Source organism: Podarcis cretensis (assembly GCF_951804945.1).
Source record: "Podarcis cretensis genome assembly, chromosome: 13".
NCBI classification, from domain to species: Eukaryota; Metazoa; Chordata; class Lepidosauria; order Squamata; family Lacertidae; genus Podarcis; species Podarcis cretensis.
Window position 1 is genome coordinate 51623797 of NC_137182.1, and position 16477 is coordinate 51640273.

Sequence of the window (16477 nt, forward strand, 5' to 3'; positions counted from 1 at the left end):
CCCCAGCCACACTGGATGGTTCCCAACAGAATATTATTAATAATAAAAAAGTGACAAAACATCAAACATTAAAAACCTCCCTAAACAGGGCTGCCTTCAGAGGTCTTTTAAATGTCAGAGTTTCTTATTTCCTTGACATCTGATGGGAGGGCTTTCCACAGGGCAGGTGCCGCTACTGAGAAGGCCCTTTGCCTGGTTCCCTGTAAACCTCACTTCTCGCAGGGAGGGAACCTCCAGAAGACCCTCGGAGCTGGACCTCAGTGTCCGGGCTGAATGATGGGGGTGGAGGTGCTCCTTCAGGTATACTGGGCCGAAGCCATTTAGGGCTTTAAAGGTCAGCACCAACATTTTGAATTGTGCTGGGAAACGTTACACCCAGAGGGTACAATAAGAAAGATAATGGGGTTTGTGGTGTGGATAGCCGGCAAGGTTGGCATTTTATTGGTTCATGTTTGATGGACACTGTAACTGTATAACTGGCACTTTAGATGTGTGTATTTTTTATAATCTTGGGAAAGCAGTTCATTCTTACCCTGACTGCCATTATGTTTCTCAGCTACTGTTTAAAAGCAACAGCAACTTGTTTAAGTTTGAATGCTTGCTTTTTCAGTCATGAGAGCTAAAAAACCCAAGAAATTTTGAATGGGATTCTTGGGAAGTTTTCAAGGCTGTGCGAAAGAAACTAAGGATTTGGAGATTTTAAACTCCCCAGTCCGTATCAGCTGAACACGTTTTAAACTCCCCAGTCCGTGCCAAAAGCTTTTATCAATCGAGCTGATTTCCTGAAGTCCTCCGAGATGCATGCTCCAAAAATGTTCAAGGCTTCTAAGAATCTGGGCATCTCAGTGTTTGTTTCAGCGATAGGCAATGTGGTTCCCTCAAGACGTCAAACTTCCCCTCCCGTCATCCCTGACCTTTGGCTGTGCTGAGGCCAGTGGGAGTTGGGAGCCCTGGATACACCTGCTAGGCAGATTCTCACCCAAGGCCTTTCCTCCTCCTCCTCCTCCTTTGTTCCCCCTTCAGGCGATGAAGAGTCAACGTGTTCAGCTGATACGTCAAATGAAAGAGGACTCTGAGAAGTTTAAGCAGTGGAGGCAACAGAAAGACAAGGAAGTCATCCAGCTGAAGGCACGGGTGAGTTGAGCGTCAGCACTGAACTGTACCAGAAAAGCCCTGCAGCCGCTGGGTGTTCTCACCCAGTGGCCAGCCAGATGTTCCATGGGGAAGCCCACAAGGAGAAGCTGAATGCAATGGTACTCTCCCAGCTTGTGATTGTAGGCAGACAGCCTCTGACCCTGGAGCTGGAATCTAGCCACCGTGGGACTTAGTCTGACTTGGATAAAATAGCCAAAAGCAGCTTCCAAAATTGAAGGACAGGAAAGCAAGAAATCCCTTCTGCTCTCAAAGGGAAGGCAAACTGGACTCCAAAAGCCACAGAACAGACAGAACTCTATTAGCAAAACTTGTGGCTAAATAAGAATAAGCAAAGACCTGGTAGGCGCCGGCACCAAGATACTGTCTCTCTTTGATCCCTCCAAATTCTCCTGTCTTCTGATTCACTCCTTTCTCCCTAAGATTTAGTTGTTTAATTGACTTTCAGGAGCAAACTCCTGTAAACAAGTTGTTTTATTTTACGTTAACTGATTTGGAGGAAGGACATATTCGCGAACCTTATCTGTACCAGCAGCCTCAGGAAGGTCAGTCGGAGTCACTAACGAGCGGCCTTCATCCTGCTGCATGATCTCAACTTGACTAAAGTCTTGCCAAGCCTTCTGTTTCTCATGATTCACCAGGGTCCAGCCAGCCAAACATTTCTGCCATTAAAGCAGACCTTTGATCTTGCCCTAAATCATTAGCCAGTTCTCTACCATTCCACTCCAGTTTCCATACATGCACATCCACTCCACTCCATACATGTAAATCTCCCCCCCCCAAAAAAATGACCTGAGTAACTTTCAGTATTATCGCTTAAGCTGCTGCTTTCTGTGTTCCTTATAATAAGTAATACCATGGCCTAGTTCAGTGTACAGTGGTGCCCCACAAGATGAATGCCTCACAAGACGGAAAACCCGCTAGACGAAAGGGTTTTCCGTTTTGGAGGTGCTTTGCAAAACGAATTTCCTATGGGCTTGCTTCGCAAGACGAAAATGTCTTGCGAGTTCCTGCGGGTTTTTTTCCCTCCCCCCCCCCCTTTTTCTAAGCCGCTTATCTGCTTATCCGATAAGCCGCTAATCCGCTAAGCCGTCAATGGGAAAAAACTGCTAGACGAAGAGACTCGCGGAACGGATTAATTTCATCTTGCGAGGCATTACTGTAATCTAAACTATTTGGCTGTGGCTCTCTCTAGTCTTCCTTGAGACACCAGGAATTTGAATTGTCCCGGGTTCTGTTTTCCAAGCATTTCAAATTACTTGATGCGGTCTCTAAAATACAGGTGGGTTTAATGCCTCTATAAAAGTGGGTCACAAGACTTGCTAAGTTTGAGTCCAGACCATAGCAACTTATAGAAGCCACAAATCACCGTCCTGCTTGGTTGTTGAAAGGTCAGCCATTTTGACCCTTGTCTTTCAGGATCGCAAGAGGCAGTATGAACTTGTCAAACTAGAGCAAGACTTCCAAAAGCAAGCCACCGTCCTCCGGCGAAAAGCAGAGGAGGTGAGTGGCCTTGGACAGCATTCCCTTCCGCCTGGTGAAGCACCACTGTTTTTAAAATAATCTACAGAGATTAGACAGGCTGAGACTTCGAATGCTTTGGGTAGAGAGACAAGGGGCAGGTCCCGAGATTAGAATTCCCTGATTCAGTAAATCAGAAGTGGGAGAATAGTGTACAAAGCTCTTCCCTCCCTCTGATTGTGTAGAGAGTCTAGAATATGCGGTGTTAAATGGAGCATGCTTGACTTAATTTTGCCTCTAGGATTCATAGTTTAAACCAGGGCTAGAGAACCGGTGGCCTTCCAAACATGGTCAGCCTCTAACTCCCAACAGCCAGCCTGGCCAGTGGTCAGGGGGTAATGAGAGTTGTATTCAACAAGAACTAGAGGGCCACAGGTTGTTCTCCTGTCCTGGTTTAAGACACTAACTTTGCTGGAAAGCCTAGCATAGATCGGAGGTCAATGGCATAGTAACTAGAGGATAGGTCATATCTTTCTTGTAATCTTCAATGAGTTAACCTCTGTCCTGCATAGCAGGGGGTTGGACTAGTTGGCCCTTGGGATCCCTTCTAACTTTATAATTCTATGATTCTAAGTACTTCCTTACACATTTTTAATTCTCTGTTGTCCTCGTCAGCCATGCTGGCTGAGACTCTTTATTTTAAAGCAAACAGTTCTTAGAATACCGACTTCAAAGCCTGTGAAAATCTTCATTTTTGGGTAGGAGAACATCAAATCTCTTCTCGGAGCGCCTTGATGGTTACATTTTTATCCCACCCTTCTGAGGCAGAGGTAGGAAACCTCTGGCTGTAGGTCGCAGTCTGATTCCCCCAAAACGCACCCACCTGCCGCACACCTGAAGTAATAAGTAACGTCGGGAGAGGCAAGCAAAGACTCGGCTGTGAAGGAACAATCGGGAGCTTAAATTGCAATCCCAGTTGCTCCTTGGCTAGCTGGGTTTGCTGACAGTGAGCCCTTTTCGAAGACGCTACAGGCATGGTTTGGATGGAAGCTGCCCTTGCAGAAGGACATCCTCCCTGCTTTTGCAATCAGGTTTGGATCTGCAAATGGGACAAGTTCAAAGGGACTCTCTGTCAGCACCGGTCAACTGATAAGTGTCAATAGGGAGCCCCTTTGAATTTGTTCCATCCCTGTTGAAAATGGCCTGTGGAAGGTTGGACAGCTCTTGATCTGACCTTTGGGCTATAGAAGGCTTTCCCACCTCCAGCTCTTCATCCTCCTAAAATCCCAGGGGGAGGCTAGCTTTGGAGAGTGGCTATCCTAAGGTCACCCAGCGAGCTTCATTGCCAAGCAAGGGATTTTGAAAGTTTGTGCCTTGGGTCCTATTTCAACGCACCAGCCTCCACCCCTCTCTCACAGGCCGCTGCTGCCAACAAGCGCTTAAAGGATGCTCTCCAGAAACAACAAGAGGCTACCAATAAGCGAAAAGAGAACGTCAACCGCGGGATTGAGGGAGTTGCTGCTCGGGTGAAGGTAGGGGCTGTATCTCTCCTTGTTTCTGCTTAGGGCAGATTCACAGTGGCTCAAATGGCTTATTCCATGGGAGAGGCAAAGTTGGCTTGCAGGCAACTTGGGGTGGGTTCTGGCCACCTTTCAGCCGACCCTCTGTCGTAACCAGCTTCCTTCTTGCGCAGAGCTGGCTCGCGAACGAAGTGGAGGTCCTTGTTAGCATCGAAGAGGCTCAGCGTCACCTCAATGACCTTCTGGAGGACCGGAAGACCTTGGCGAAGGAGATTGCCTCGCTTAAAGAGAAGCGAGATGCTGGGGAGAACCTCCCGTCAAAGTACAAGGTGGGCAGTGATGCAGGCTGCAGCGGAGAGGGGGAAGGAAGGGACCGCGTGTTCTATCTAATCCACTTTCTCTTTGATGTTGGGTCTTCTGATGCAGGAAATAGGCTTCTGCCTGTAGTGGGCAGGGCCACAGGCAAAAGTGGGTGGAGCAACGAGTATGAATTCCGCCTTTGCAGAGTGAGGCTAATTTCTACTCTTACTCATGCAGCCCTCTTGATCCTCCATCTAGGTATTTTCAGTGCTCACACAGACATTTTACTAGGTAGAACACTCCAGGCGGTGCAAAGGGGGTGGGGGAGAAGGAGACCCCCAATGGGCAGCTAGAAAGCCTTGGGGGCTGCACCTGGCCCCCAGATTCCCCACCCCCGCTGTAAAGGGTGAGTTCTCTCATTCTGCACTGGAGACAGGAGATCTTCCAGAAGCTGGTTCTGATTCCCCACGATAGCAGATCCCCTTCCAGAGGGGAAAATCAAAGTCTCGCCTTGCTGGAAATAGCTTCTTCTGCTTCTCTTATAGTTAAACTGTCGCATCTTCTGAACTGAGTCCCACCTCCTCTCCCTGTGCTCTGCTTATTTTCTGATTCCGTTCCCATCCTCCTTTTCCAGAGGCGCACGTTTTCCCATAAAGCTGCGGAAATGGAGCATTCCATCGCCAAGCAAATAGAGAGCCTCGAAACAGAGATGGAGCTCAGGTATGGGGTGTTTTCAAGTCTCAGAAGAAGCAAAGCCACAACAAAGAGTGTAAGAAAATCTCCAGCTGGAGGCTAATCTAGCCTGATTAGGAATTTAGAGGCATACCGCCTCCAGTATATAACCTTGATTGACTAGTACCTATTGGCTCCATTGATTTTCTAACCCCCTTTTAAGGCTGTCTGAGCTCTAGTGTTCATCATCTCATGGTTGCAAATTCCATAGTTCTAACTGTGCATTGCAGGGGGGTAGACTAGATGACGCTTGGGGTCTCAGCTCTACAGTTCTACGATTCTTCTATCTGCTGTTGCTATGTAATATTCATCTTGTTCTGAAAACATCTGGGAAAGCTTATTGTGGCTGTTTCCTGTGGAAAGGGGGTAAGAGGTGGCAGATTCAGGAGGTGCTGAGGTTTCCCTCCAGTCATCTATCTGCCACTCTGCTGCATCATCTCTGGACCACAGCAGGTCTCTTAGTAAATTAAACCCAGCCTGGCAGCCTAAGCAAGTGCGTATTCACCCAGGGCTGCTGCTGCTGCTGCTCTGGTCACAGTTCCTCCAACACAAGCAGGGGCCAAATTGCCCAAGTTCCCCAAACGATCTTCTCTTTTGGTAAATCCGATGCGAATTCATGCGGTGGCTTCTTCTTCCCAAGGAGCGCCCAGATTGCAGACCTGCAGCAGAAGCTGCTGGACGCAGATGCCGGCGACCGCACCAAGCAGCGCTGGGAGAGCATCACCAACCTTGCGGAAGCCAAGTGTGCCATCAAATACCTGATTGGCGAAGTAAGCTTGAGTGGCAGCAGAGGCGGCGGGTGGGAACGAAGAGGTGGCTCTGGTGTGGAACCAGGGATTTGAGTCTCTAGAACAAATAAGAGGCCTGGGGGGTGGAAGGGGCAGTGAAACAGTGGCTGACTGCACCCAGTGTGTGCCAAAGTGGCCTTGTGGGGGCAGCCCTCCTAGCTGCTTGACATCTAAACTCTTTCTCAAAGATGGTTCTGTACCTTTTCCTGTGCTGAATGAGCACAATGATGCCAGTTGGCAAGATAATATTATTATTATTTGTACCCTGCCCACCTGACTGGGTTGCCCCAGCCACTCTGAGCAGCTCCCAACAAATATAGAAGCACAATCAAACATTAAAAACTTCCCTATACGGGGCTGCCTTCAGATGTCTTGACATGTGATTGGAGGGTATTCCATCGAGAAGGCTCTCTGCAACTTGCCTTTTTGCAGTGAGGGAACTGCCAGAAGGCCCTTGGTCCTAGGTGCGAATTCTTCAGCATAACGCCTTTTAATATTGTTCTCTCTCTCTCTCTCTCTCTCTCCACCCTGCCCCCCGTGCTTGTGTATTTCAAAGCTGGTCTCCTCAAAAGTGGAGAATGGGAAACTGGAGAACCGTTTGCAGCAGACCAAAACCACATGCGCCGACATGCATAAAATGCTTCTCGAAGAGCGAAAGGTTGTGGCAGAAATGGAAGCGGAGCACGAGAGTCAGCTGGTCCAGAAGGAGCAGCAGCATCAAGAAAAGGTATCACCTGCCACCCCACCCCACCCCACCCCCCAAAACCCCACTTACGTCTGCAGCAGCTACAAAAACTGCACCCATCCCAAAATCCCATTCTGAGCAGTTGACCACCCAGACTATTTCTACCTACTCCAGGTTTTCTAGAGTAGTCTTTGCTGCTGGCACATTTAACCTGATTTCCAGGTTAAGGACCCTTTACCCACACCTATGAATTTGGCTTGGGACAGCCTCCTGTTAGCTGACAGGTAGCTGTGAATGGGATCCCTGGATGTGCCCTTATGGAGAACTGCAGTGCCAGCGGTCAGTAGCAGCAGAGAAAGGGCAATTCGGTTGCTGCCTTCTCAGTCAAGTCTGCAGGCTTGGGGTGCTCCAAGTTCTTTCAGTGTTTAGAACTCTGTGTTGTGCTAGAAAATGTGGGTGATCTGGTGGTAAAATGATGAGATTGAACGCTGGTCCATGAACTACCGTTGGACAACCCCATCCTGCCTGCCTTAACTTACAACCAGTCCAGAGGGTGGCCCTGTCTGCCTGCCAGCTTCCTCTTCGTTCTCAGTGTTGCCCCTTGTAGAACACAGTATGGAGTGGATGGGAAGAGAATTAGAACTAATTAGCTCTGGCGCCACCTACTAGAATGCCCCCAAGATCCAGGCTTGGATCATTCTCTCATCATTCTTTGATGAGAGAACCCCCAGCAGAGATTTAAAATCATAAAACACGCAGCAAAATAAAGCGTGGAAATAGAGGAGGTTAGACCTTTAAAATATGCCCTTGTGAGTTTCTTCTAAAGTTCCCCTCTTCCCCTAGCATAGAGAAAGACCACACATTTGGTAAGTTAAAAATTAGTTTACTTACAAACACTTCAAAGGTCAGGTTCATGTGGTTTTCCAGACATCAGTCAGAAAACACAGGCAATAAAACTTGGCTTAGTTACAGTAGTGAAAGTTCCTAAATTATTACTATAGGAACTCAAGAGTGACTTATAAAAGCCATGAGTTCTGAGCTGCAGTAACCAGTGCAGGCATCATACATTGAGCTTCTTTGGTAGACTGGGAGAGAGAACAAAGGCTTAATTACCTAATCCCTCCCAAGGTGAGCTAAGCCTGGCAGGGCAGCTTACTCTATGGTCTTAACCCCTTCATGTGTTGGTTAGACTTAAGCATGTTGGTTATATGAGGCTGGTTATTCCACATGTTTGTGGTTTAGCCAACTCAAGACTTCGGCTGACATAATGTCAGACTGTGCCGCCTCTGACCCAAGGCCTCTACCCACCCACATCTCTCTTCCACCCATCCCCAGGTACTCTATCTACTCAGCCAGATACAGCACAAAGAAGAAACAGAGAAGAAGCTGGAGACTTCCATTTCAGAACGGGAGCAGCAGCAACTCGAGCGCATCAAGTTCCAGGTAAGAGCTGCTGCGTCTCTTAGGCGTGGTTGCTCCTGCCCCCTCAAAGGCAGCCGTGTTTTTGTTTTTGTTTTTTTGTTTTTGGAACATTGGTAACTTACTACCTTTTTTATTTTATTTTTTGCAAAAAATTTATTAGTTTTTACAATATCAGCGACAAACAAAACCATAAAACAAACAAAACATAACAAACATAAATCATAACCTTATTGAAAATAACAGTTATTTACTTTGTGAAATGACTTCCTCGTTTCCCCTTAGTTGAATTTCATTGCATATCCTTATAACGGTTTTCCAAATCCCAATTTTAATACCCTTTAAATTAAACGTTAACATCTTTAAATCTTCTTCTTGTATTAGACATATTATTTTATCAGTTAACATAAATACAAGCCTAAGCCCATTAAGTATCTGGACGCTATTTCCAGTTATTTTAACTTAACAAATTTAGCTAAATAATCATTAAATTTCTTCCATTCTTCATGGTGTTCCTCCTCCTTCTCGTCACGGACTCTTCCGGTTAGATCGGCCAGCTCCATAAAATCCATCATTTTTATCTGCCATTCTTCTACTGTTTGTAATTCTTGAGTATTCCACTTTTTAGCAAACAAAATACGAGCCGCAGTTGTGGCATACAAAAATAGATTAACATCTTTCTTGGGCAATTCCAAACCTGTTATTCCAAGAAAAAAGGCCTCTGGTTTCTTTATAAACGTATATTTCAACATTTTTTTCAATTCATTATAAATCTTTTCCCAGAGGTCTTTCACCTTGGGGCAGGTCCACCACATATGAAAGAATGTTCCTTCCTTTTCTTTACATTTCCAACATGTATTATCACAATTATGATACATCTTTGCTAATTTTACAGGAGTCAAATACCATCTATACATCATCTTCATAATATTTTCCTTTAACAAAGTGCATGCGGTGAACTTCACCCCTTTCTTCCACAATCTTTCCCAGTCCTCAACAAATGCAGCTGTGTTTGCCATCCAGCCATTCCAGCTGTTCCTTTGCTGGTGGGAAGGAATCCCATATCCAAGCAACAAGGCTTGTGGTACTGGCATTGTGTCACTGAATGAGGCTGCTTGATTCTGGCTCAGACCCACTACTCTTGAGGCTCTTCTTGTCAATCTCTGCTTTGTAACCAAAGTGTCTCCTCTGCTCTCCCTCATTTTTGAAGGCTGTGCTAATACGGGAGTTCTTCCACATTTTTCTGTTTCTCAAAACACGCAAAGCAATGCTAGCTCTGGTCATTTAAATAAGTTTTGAAGGGGCTGTGTATGTGACTGGACGGATTGTGGTGTTGTTGCTGGGAGGAGGGAGAAAATGTGGTGTGGTGTGTGGGGAGTCTCTAAATCAACCAGTGTACCCTGTAGGCCAGAAGTTGGAACTTCAAGTGATGGCACTCAAGGCTCTATCCTTGTTATTTAGTCGTTTAGTCGTGTCCGACTCTTCATGACCCCATGGACCAGAGCACGCCAGGCACTCCTGTCTTCCACTGCCTCCCGCAGTTTGGTCAAACTCATGCTGGTAGCTTCAAGAACACTGTCCAACCATCTCGTCCTCTGTCGTCCCCTTCTTGTGCCCTCCATCTTTCCCAATATCAGGGTCTTTTCCAGGGAGTCTTCTCTTCTCATGAGGTGGTCAAAGTCTTGGAGCCTCAGCTTCAGGATCTGCCCTTCCAGTGAGCACTCAGGGCTGATTTCCTTAAGAATGGAGAGGTTTGATCTTGCAGTCCATGGGACTCTCAAGAGTCTCCTCCAACACCGTAATTCAAAAGCATCAATTCTTCGGCGATCAGCCTTCTTTATGATATAATAATTTTTTAAAAAATAATTTTAAAAAATCAGAGCTGGGGGAAATATCAAGCATTCTTTCATTCTTAGTAGCCCTCTTCAAATCTTTAGAAGGCGGGGATTTCACAAATCCTAGGTGTGCAAACACCCCAACGCGTGGGTTTCTTTGCAGCTGAAGATGAGACCTTAAGAGCCTTTTGCCTTCTTTACTCTGGACAGGAAGAAGAGCTGGCCAAGATGAGGGAGGTTTTTGAAAAGAACCAGGAGCACCAAGAAGAGATTGAAGCTCTCAGACAGGTAGGTCTGGGAGTGACAGCAGCGGCTGCTATTAGAAGACCTGCCACTCAGTAAACCTCACACTCCTCCCTTTCTTCCCGACAGAAATTGAGAGTTTTTCAAGCTGTCAGTGGCCAGAGGATCTGCAATGGCCAGCCGGCCCATGCAGCAGGCACCCCAGAGTCCCCCTTCGAATACATTCCACCCAAGGTATGTGTCCTTCTGGTGGGGCGGGGCGGAGAAGCAAGGCAGGGTGTCTGCGTGCGACAGAGCTTGTTTGTATGGCTGGTCCATCCCATCACCTGAAAGATAAAGCTGGGTATGGATTAGGAAGCACGAATCAAAATACAGTGGTGCCCCGCAAGACGAATGCCTCGCAAGACGAAAAACCCGCTAGACGAAAGGGTTTTCCGTTTTGGAGGCACTTCGCAAAACGAATTTCCCTATGGGCTTGCTTCGCAAGACGAAAATGTCTTGCGAGTTTTTCCGACTTTTTTTCCCCCTCCCCCCCCCCTTTTTCTAAGCCGCTTATCTGCTTATCCGCTAAGCCGTCAATGGGCTTGCTTCGCAAGACGAAAAAACCGCTAGACGAAGAGAATCGCGGAACGGATTCTTTTCGTCTTGCGAGGCACCACTGTACATTACAGCTCTTAGTGGCTGCCTTAATGTTCACGCCAGCGAGGTGTAATGGTTAGGGTGTCAGACTAGGACCAGGGTTCAAATTCCCACTCAGCCATGAAGCTCATGGGTGTCCTTGGATATCAGTCCCTGGCTCTCAGCCTGAACTACCTCACAGGGTTGTTGTGGGGATTAAATGAGGGGGCAGGACCGCGTACAGCTCCTTGGAGGAAAGATTGGGATAGGAATGCAGCAAAAAAGTAAAAAGGCTCGCCTCTGATCCCCAAATTACATTGCTTAAGAAAATTGCTAACCTCGACTAGGTGGGCTTTGGGTTCCAACTTCCATCAGCTGCATCCAACCTGGCCTGATCATTTTTTGTGCGGCTTCCTTTGTTCCATAACTTGAGTGAGGCAGAAATGGTGAGCTTGTCTTCTGACTGACCCAGAAACTCCAGCGGATGCAGAATGCCGCGGCGAGACTCCTTACGGGGTCCTCACTGCAAGATCACATTCATCCGGTGCTATACTAGCTGCACTGGCTCCCAGTGGAGTACAGGATCAGGTTTAAGGTGCTGGTTTTAACCTTCAAAGCCCTATACGGCCTAGTACCCTCGTACCTACGGGACCGCCTCTCCTGGCATGTCCCACAAAGGAACTTACGGTCTTCAAACAAAAACATCTTGGAGGTCCCAGGCCACAGGGAGGTTAGGCTGGCCTCAACCAGAGCCAGGGCTTCTTCGGCTTTGGCCCCGATCTGGTGGAACGCTTTGTCCCAAGAGACTAGGGCCCTGCGGGACTTGACATCTTTCTGCAGGGCCTGCAAGACAGAGATGTTCCATCAGGCTTTTGGCCAGGGCACAGCCTGACTCCCTCTGGCAATCTTCACAGAACTCTAGCCCAATGGTTGCCATTAATCTGATTTGAATTAATTTTATAATGAAATGATTTTAGAATGTTGTATTTTATTGTTGTTAGCCGCCCTGAGCCCGGCTTCGGCTGGGGATGGCGGGATATAAATATAAATTTTTATTATTATTATTATTATTATTATTATTATTATTATTATTATTATTCGGTTCCCCCCCTTCAGCCAAAGTCTCGCAGGCGAATGACCTCCCTGCCTCCAGCCGACATGGATGAGGAAGACTCATCTTCTGACTCGGATGAGGCCAAAGAAATGGAAGATGCAGAGTGGGTGCCGTACAAGCTTTCCAGAGGAGCCAGGCAGAGCATTCTGGGGGTAGGATCATCAAGTAGGATGGCTGACGTTTAGGAAGCTGCCTCCTGAAATCTGGCCGGGAGGAGCAATGCAAGAATTGGCTCTGGTAGACCAGCCCCAAGTGCACATCAGGTCTTCTGTCTTGCTTCCTTTTTTTTAAAAAAAAAATATTTATTCCAATTTTGAAGGTTACAAAAAAGATAAACAATCCAAGAGAAAAAGAAAAAAAAGAAAAAGAAAAAAAACACACAAATCCAAGCTTTACATAACTTTCTTTCCTTTGCTTATTTCCTTGACCTCCTCACACCTCCCTTTTTTGTATTCTAGTTCGATTAGATATTTCAGCAAATCCTTTCCATCCTAAAAATGTTAACCTTTATATACTATATTTTTGCATTCTCCTCTTTCACTAATTACCAATCCATTTTTACTTAATCCTTTACATCATTTCTGCTAAAACCACAGAACTTCATTCCAGCATCCTTCTAACATTCCTTAATTTTACAATGTTTCTGTAGATAGTCTTTAAATTTCTTCCAGTCTTCTTCCACCAACTCTTCTCCTTGGTCTCGGATTCTGCCAGTCATTTCCGCTAGTTCCATATAGTCCATCACCTTCATCTAGGTCTTCTGTCTTGCTTCCAACACTGCCCTGTGGGCACACAAAGGCATCATCCCTTTTCTGATATCCATCCCAGTAATGAAAATACTCAGAGATATACTGTCACTGAGCATGGAGGCTCCATTCATCCAGCTTAATGACTAACTGATGATAGATCTCCTTGTCCTCCACAAATTTTTATAATGGTCTTATTTATTCATTAAAGCCACCTCAGTGATCGTTCTACGTTGATGGATTCCCACAATGTGCACATTGAATACTGTTCAGCCAAATGTGTCTAAATATCTTAAGGAGTTTCTGGTGCAAATCCTCCACCTTTTGTGGAATGGTTGACGGCTTTAAATTGAAAAATTAAAATTCTGTGGAAGCTGAGCTGAGTGTGCCTTGGGTGGCCTTGCAGTCCTGGGGCAAAGGAGTGTTAAGATGCTCCACCAAACCTTTTCAGGACCTGTGGATGCATTTGCAAACTGGAGAGGCTGTTGTCCCCCCCCCCCCAAAAAAAAAAACCCCACACGCATACCCTAAGCTCACACTGTGACCTAGCCTATTGATTGCAACGGAAGCAATCAGTTTCAAGCTTAATTTCAGTGACGGTTGGAGATCCTGGGGGAAGCCTCTATGGGCATATATGTGCCCACAGGCACCACCTTGGCAACCTGCATCATGCAAGCTGGCTCTGACAGCTAGGAAGAACCTGTGCGGGTCAAACATGCCCCATTCTTATTTCAGAGCCCCAAACCTGAAAGGAGTTGAGTCCCAGAAACAGATACGGCAGCAGAGGCCTTGCGGAGCCACCCTTTCAATGGCGGCACATGCCACTTGTGAGCTATTCCACGTGTGTTTTCTGCTCTCTCACTGAGCTCTCCCTTTGCAGTGCACCTGCCGAGGCCGCTGTGGAAACAAGAAGTGCGGCTGCCGTAAGCAAAAGATGGCCTGCTCTGAGGACTGTCGCTGCGAGTACGGGAGGTGTCGGAACCGCGAGCACTATGATTTGGTGAGCAACTCTTGGCAAGACCTCCTTTTCTCTTTGAGGGAGCAGGACAGCCCTGGAGTTGCCTGCTCCACCTCCCAGCAGGCAGGGCGTGTTAAAGTTGAGGGAGGATCCTGCGCAGCTCTTGTCCTGGCTTCCCAGCTTGCTGCAGCAGGCTGAGAAGTGAGATGAGAAAGCCGGTGGGAATTGATCGGGCTGGAACTCCAGGCTGCAGGACCAAAGGAAAAACTTCTGCCTCTTGGCAGGAAGGAGTTGTTCAGATCTGAGCTGGTGACTCTTTTTTGCATGGGGCTCAAAGGGTTTTATAGGCCTTTTTCCCCCCAAGATGGCTATTTATGGCTACATAAATAGCCCAGAAGGTAACCTCTAAGAGGTGCTATATCCTGCAGTTGGGGGGGAATCTCCCCCCGCCCTTGCAGTGGACGAGGGGATTCATGGGTGGCAAATTCTCACAAGCAGAGGGGGAGCAACACAGCAATCCTCGGATCCCCTCCACTCCCTGCAGAAAATGAACATATTTTGGTAAGCCCAATCAGTGCTTATGGGTCAACTTTATAAGCCTGCCTCCCGAGAGGGGGTTAACCCCTTCATGCATGCGATAAAATCGTGATATGGAATAATGAAAACATCGATGAGAGATGAGAAGCAGGGCTGAGATTTGGAAATGCTTCGGAATTCAGACGGTGGGAAGTCGTAAAATTAAGATTATAATTTGGAAGACAATTTGATTTTTTTATTTTATTTTTATTGGATTGCGATTTGATATGTTAATTGGATGTTTTTTATTGGAAAATTAATAAACGCTCTAACAAACAAAACAAAACAGACCCCTTCATGCATGCTCTGCTGCCTGCTAAGCATAAGACCAGCCTTCCATTCTCCCATCCTGTAATTTCATAAGTGGGGAAACTGGTCTCTAGAGGTTGTTGGACTCCAATTTACACCAGCTCTTGCAACATGGCCAATAGCCAGGGATGGTGGGTGGGAGTTGTAGTCCAGCAACATCTGGAGGTGTAGGGGTTCCCTTCCCACTCCTCCTGTTTAGGCTGCAATTGCCCTGGTAGAGAGACAGGTATTTAATGGTTTTTTTTGTCTGATTCTACTTTAAGATTTAATCCCATTCAAAAACTGACATGCTTAATCCCTGACTCCCGTCCCCTCAATGCTAAGGCCAGCTCAGAGAGTTTGTGTGATGGTTAGCAAGGTACCGATGGAAGGGTGTTTTGGCACTGCTTGGGGTAGCCCCTGAGCATGCCAAGCTCTTCCCTCCGTGGGGATTGGGTCCCTGTAGCTTTATGGGTTGGAGCAGATGCCAAGCGTTGGATTGTATCAAGTGCAGTCCAGGCTAGTGTGTGTCCTGCCTTTTCCCCCCTTAGGAAGGGGTGCTTGCTGATGAGCAAGCGGGAGATTCAAAGGACAGCTTCGACCCGGAAGATCCTACTCTGGCAACTGGAGGAGACACCTTCTTTGAGCCGCCAGCTGTTGCACCTACCAGAAAGGTATGAGGATTGCAGAGATGCAGGTAGCACTGAACACGGCTCAGGTTTCGCTTTGGGGCTAGGAAAGGGCACTTTTGGGGTGGTTGCAGAGCTGTGAGTTCCCCATAGTCTGGCACACTTGAAGGGGTAACGAAATGACTGCATGGTGACATCCATTTACACCGTGGTCACTGACTGGCCATGGTGTGTGTTTCTGTAAAAGGACTTGGTAAGGCTAGTCCAACTGGTTATGTCTTTTTTAAACAGATTATATACTTGAAATAATATTAACGGGGAGAAGAGGGGCTAGCCCAACTTCTGTTGTCCATCCATGGTCCCCTCCAGGTTAGATGACCATGTTGCATGTGGGGCTGCCTTTGAAGGCTATTTGGAAAGAAGAAGAGTTTGGATTTGATATCCCGCCTTTCACTCCCTTTAAGGAGTCTCAAAGCGGCTAACATTCTCCTTTCCCTTCCTCCCCCACAACCAACACTGTAAGGTGAGTGGGGCTGAGAGACTTCAGAGAAGTGTGACTGACCCAAGGTCACCCAGCAGCTGCAGGTGGAGGAGCGGAGACACGAACCCGGTTCCCCAGATTACGAGACTACTGCTCTTAACCACTACACCACACTGGCTCTGCAGCTGGTGAAGAATTCAGCGGCCAGATTGCTGACCAGGGCAAGGCAGTCCAAGCACTGGAACACCTTCTTTGAGTCTTGGCACAACTGTTCTGGCTGCTGACTACTTTCCAGGCTCAATTCAAAGAGCTGGTTTTGCTCTGTAAAGCCTTATGAGTCAGGATCCCAACACTTCAGGGACTGCCTCTCCCCAAATGAACCAATCTGGACCCTGCTTGAGTCATCTGAGGTCCTTATCCATCTCTCCTCCAGTGGAATGCTCTCCCCGGCTACCTTTAGGTGCCTGGCAAAAATATTTCTATTCCCCCAGGCTTTCAGCCCTTAATTTAGAGGGTACTTAGATATGTTTGTGGCTTCTTTCTCTGCTTGTCTTTTTAGTGGAATGGGTTGCATTTGTCTGAGAGCCAGTGTGGTGTAGTGGTTAAGAGCGGTACAGTGGTGCCTCGCAAGACGAAAAGAATCCATTCCGCGATTCTCTTCGTCTAGTGGTTTTTTCGTCTTGCGAAGCAAGCCCATTGACGGCTTAGCGGATTAGCGCTATTAGCGGCTTTTAGCGGCTTATCAGCTTAGCGGATAAGCAGATAAGCGGCTTAGCGGCTTAGAAAAAGGGGAGGAAAGGGGAAAAAAGTTGGAAAAAGTCGCAAGACATTTCGTCTTGCGAAGCCAGCCCATAGGGAAATTCGTTTTGCGAAGCACCTCCAAAATGGAAAACCCTTTCGTCTAGCGGGTTTTTTGTCTTGCGGGGCACCAC

General features: G+C 47.1%; 1 protein-coding gene and 1 long non-coding RNA gene across 2 annotated transcripts in view; both read left to right on the top strand.

Annotated features, from left to right (window-relative positions):
* LOC307202384 overlaps positions 1-16477 on the top strand; it is a 109858-nt gene that overhangs the window by 32479 nt on the left and 60902 nt on the right. The window lies entirely within an intron of this gene.
* The window catches only part of KIF4A (kinesin family member 4A), a 35563-nt gene that overhangs the window by 17951 nt on the left and 1135 nt on the right, over positions 1-16477 (top strand). Inside the window, exons 18-30 of the mRNA XM_079951744.1 lie at positions 1024-1134; positions 2572-2655; positions 4032-4145; positions 4307-4462; positions 5068-5153; positions 5806-5935; positions 6510-6680; positions 7974-8081; positions 10103-10180; positions 10265-10369; positions 11870-12019; positions 13494-13613; positions 14987-15109. Of these exons, the coding sequence (XP_079807870.1) occupies positions 1024-1134; positions 2572-2655; positions 4032-4145; positions 4307-4462; positions 5068-5153; positions 5806-5935; positions 6510-6680; positions 7974-8081; positions 10103-10180; positions 10265-10369; positions 11870-12019; positions 13494-13613; positions 14987-15109 (1536 nt within the window). The remainder of the gene's footprint in view (positions 1-1023; positions 1135-2571; positions 2656-4031; positions 4146-4306; positions 4463-5067; positions 5154-5805; positions 5936-6509; positions 6681-7973; positions 8082-10102; positions 10181-10264; positions 10370-11869; positions 12020-13493; positions 13614-14986; positions 15110-16477) is intronic.